A 4,179-nucleotide genomic window follows, 5' to 3' on the forward strand; every position below is an offset into this window, starting at 1 on the left:
TTTCTATCCCTAACCCTAATTCCTAACCCTAACCTTAAACCTAACCCTAATTTCTATCCCTAACCCTAAATCCTAACCCTAACCCTAACCGCTAACCTTAACTCTAATTTCTATCCCTAACCCTAACCCCAAACCTAACCGGCCCGTGCCTCATGCCTGTTAAAAAACATAATATCATGCAAAATTCTCATTCATTTTTTTATTAAATTTCCAAAAAATGCCCTTTCTCAATACACTGACAAACAGGTGTATTTTATTGGCTGAGAACTGTTTCTTTTGAAATTGAGCTTGGAAATGGTTCTCATTGGCTCATTTGAATTGGACCCGCCTCACCCTATATAAGAGGCTGCTCAGAGAACTGAATCTCCCCCACTTCTTCCAGCTCGACTAGAGACACATTCAAGCCTTATTTTTGATCCTGAAGCTATTTTATTTTCAAAGAAAAGATTATTTTTTGCAAATACTCTGAACAAGCCTGCCTGAAGAAGGTTCTAAGGGAACCGAAACGTTGCAACGGCTTGTTCCATTTACTTTTGAATCTTTTTGAAAAAAAACATTTATTTTGAAAATATTTCCATTTTGTTTTATTTTGTTTGATTGTATTTTTTTCATTTAAACTGGGGCAACTGCTCAGTTTATTTTCAAGCTCTCAGAGAGAATTTTTTTTCAGGAAAATATTTCTTTAAAAGCACATTTTATTATTTTCATTTAAAATCAGGCAACTGCTTGATTTTATTTTCAAATTCTCAGAGAGAATTATTTTTGAAAAATTTAAACAAAACAAAGATCCTTGAATTCGGTTTTGTATTTTATTTTATTTCAATACACAAAAAACATCCCAAATAAATATTTTGTCTTTTAAAAAAAAGCAATAGAAAAGAAAATCTTTTTGAAAAAATGATTCTGCCAGACAGAGATGGTTGGATGGTTGTCACCCGTGGACGCAGGCGTGCTGTCCAAGACACACCTATGCACCATCCTCACCACCGTACAGGACACTATTCGCAAGGAGAGAGGTCATTCTCTTATGCAGACGTAGTTAAATATGGCAATAACCAGAACCTACGTCATGCACAGGGACAAAGGGCCCTCTCCTATGCAAATGCAGTTAAATTTTTAGGCCACACGAGGGCACCAAATACTTACCGTACTGCATCACATCAGCGGTCTTTCAGACCACAATTTTTTGAACCCCAGGTCCATTGGGGACCTGTCACAAGGATTACACAAAAACCAAATCAAACATGGGCAACTCGGCCACAACCCCAAAAAAAGCACACACAACAGAGACAAAATTTGGTTCAAAAGAAATCAGATGACCCGGATTTTGCCATAAAAACCCGTACCATGTTTAAAATTATTAAACTGGTGCATCACAAAACAATGTGAGCCAAGAACAACCTCCTGCATTGACCAAGATGGAGAAAAATCTATCTGAGGTCATCAAACCAGCTCTGCCAAACCCCACAACACAAGCCCTTATTGAAGGCAATGCTAAAAACTGGGCCTACACCACCATGTTGATCCTCAAAAACCATTATGAGGACACATTGGTGGAAGAAGTGACCAAACTGCAGCACTATCCTTCCCGGGGCTGGGAAGAATGTTTTAACACGGCTGTGTTATGGGCAAAACGTGGGATTGGTAAAAGGCTGAGATATAGATCAATACAGGAGGCTCACACACTGGTAGGGGATAAATATAAGATCCCTACACCCACTGCTGAGGTGGAGGAAGTGAGAGAGGAAGCAGAGAGGCAAAGTGTCCCTGCTGCTTCCTCTCTGCCACCTGACACAGCGGGCGGTGCCACAGCAGTGCAGGCCTCTGTGCACGCCGAGGCCGAGGCACACTCCCTACCAGATTTGTCCACCCAACCAGAACCAAAATCTTCCCGAACCACTTCCACCATGACGGATCCACCTAACGATTGGTCGCCTTATAGGGAAGAAGATTCGGACAGTCAGTCCGGAATCACTCTAGATCCTCCTGCCTCCCCAAAAGCACAACGCACTCCTCGCCCGAGTTCCAATCCCTGTGTTAGGTGGGAAGAGGAACTCGTTGTTATCGAGGACCAGGGAGAGTGCGAGCAGATTATTGACGGCAGCTCACAAAGGGTGACCCTAAGCCCAGACAAAATTGGCAGCCTCAGAACAGCCACACAGGCCCGAATTAATGTGGAGCTCAGGGTGCCTTTTGCAACACCATGTGACTCCAGTGAGTCTGTTCCAAATAGGCACATAAACACTCCCAGAAAAATGTTAGAGTGGAAACTAACTGTCCGGAAGAAATGCCTGGTCATTGGGGATTCCAACCTCTCCAGGATTCCCCCCTTTAAGAACCCAGACCTCCAAATTGAAAGCTATCCGGGGGCCACGTTCAGACACATGGAGGCCGTGATAAACAAAATCCCGGTCTCCAATGATGTAGAGCATCTTATTTTAGCACTGGGCATCAACAGTCGCACTCAGAACGCCAAAGACACTGCAATTAAACAAATGCAGGCGGCAGTAAGAGCGGCGAAAGAAAAATTCCCGGTTGCGCAGATTTGGGTTCCGGAACTTAATTTTTCAGGAACGCTCCCAACAAAAGAGCAAACACAATTAAACATCCTGAGTGGTTACATCACGGCCAACCTAAATCATATTCCGGCCCTGCCCAGATCAGAGTTTCACACTGAGAGTGACAATATTCACTGGACGGTTAATACAGCCAGAAAAATGCTGGAGCATTGGCTTCAACATTTAAATTAAATCTCCCCATAAGCCTGCTTGCACAGGAGGGGAACAAAAATGTTGTTGTCTTAGCTAAAAAAAACAAAATCACTCACTCACAATTCAGCCTGCTTAATAGAGGCCTAACCTTTATTCCGGCCTGGAAAATCAGTAGGCAATACAACAGGAGGCAAATGCAATTCGATCTACAACAATACCACCGAAGACTAAAATTGGCATCTTATTTCCAAAATGACACGGATCAAACTCCCCCACCTTTCACACCTAAATCAGATTGGGTCCCACCCATGGATAAACTGCCCACTGATCTTCTCACGTTGTTCGCTACAGACCTTAGATCCTTCAAGAGACACTGCAAACCCTTTTGGGAACAACTTAACATCACTCCTGAGGAAATCAGTGCTCTTGAAGAGTTAAAAAATAACCAAAATATTATCATCAAACCCGCTGACAAGGGCAGTGCAACAGTTATTATGGACCGTGAGCAGTATCTGTGGGAAGGGTACAGACAATTACAGGATAAAATTTATTACAAAAAATTAGACAAACCCATCTACCCGTACACTGTACCCCTAATCAAAGAAATAGTCCAAGTCTTGTATATAAAAAAGCACATAAATGCCAAACAGAAGTCCTATCTCTTGGGTGACACAGAGCCCAGGAGCAGGAGATTCTACATGCTCCCTAAGATACACAAAGATCCGCCAAATGGAAAGCTATCCGGGGGCCACGTTCAGACACATGGAGGCCGTGATAAACAAAATCCCGGTCTCCAATGATGTAGAGCATCTTATTTTAGCACTGGGCATCAACAGTCGCACTCAGAACGCCAAAGACACTGCAATTAAACAAATGCAGGCGGCAGTAAGAGCGGCAAAGAAAAATTCCCGGTTGCGCAGATTTGGGTTCCGGAACTTAATTTTTCAGGAACGCTCCCAACAAAAGAGCAAACACAATTAAACATCCTGAGTGGTTACATCACGGCCAACCTAAATCATATTCCGGCCCTGCCCAGATCAGAGTTTCACACTGAGAGTGACAATATTCACTGGACGGTTAATACAGCCAGAAAAATGCTGGAGCATTGGCTTCAACATTTAAATTAAATCTCCCCATAAGCCTGCTTGCACAGGAGGGGAACAAAAATGTTGTTGTCTTAGCTAAAAAAAACAAAATCACTCACTCACAATTCAGCCTGCTTAATAGAGGCCTAACCTTTATTCCGGCCTGGAAAATCAGTAGGCAATACAACAGGAGGCAAATGCAATTCGATCTACAACAATACCAATCAAGACTAAAATTGGCATCTTATTTCCAAAATGACACGGATCAAACTCCCCCACCTTTCACACCTAAATCAGATTGGGTCCCACCCATGGATAAACTGCCCACTGATCTTCTCACGTTGTTCGCTACAGACCTTAGATCCTTCAAGAGACACTGCAAA

At 42.9% G+C, this 4,179-nt stretch overlaps 1 protein-coding gene across 1 annotated transcript; it reads left to right on the plus strand.

Moving 5' to 3' along the window:
- The first annotated feature begins 770 nt into the window (after positions 1-770).
- On the plus strand, positions 771-3,692 carry LOC124382477. The gene is made up of 2 exons (XM_046844564.1): positions 771-2,405; positions 3,495-3,692. The coding sequence occupies exons 1-2, from the start codon at positions 1,419-1,421 to the stop codon at positions 3,690-3,692; spliced, it is 1,185 nt and encodes a 394-aa protein (XP_046700520.1). The 5' UTR covers positions 771-1,418.
- The last annotated feature ends 487 nt before the right edge of the window (positions 3,693-4,179 follow it).

Source organism: Silurus meridionalis, unplaced genomic scaffold (assembly GCF_014805685.1).
Source record: "Silurus meridionalis isolate SWU-2019-XX unplaced genomic scaffold, ASM1480568v1 Scaffold464, whole genome shotgun sequence".
Taxonomy (NCBI): domain Eukaryota; kingdom Metazoa; phylum Chordata; class Actinopteri; order Siluriformes; family Siluridae; genus Silurus; species Silurus meridionalis.

Coding starts and splice junctions, on each gene's coding strand:
- LOC124382477 (XM_046844564.1), top strand. CDS start 1,419: ATGGAGAAAAATCTATCTGAGGTCATCAAACCAGCTCTGCCAAACCCC. Junction 2,406..3,494: donor TGGAGGCCGTGATAAACAAA/ATCCCGGTCTCC, acceptor GTGATAAACAAA/ATCCCGGTCTCCAATGATGT.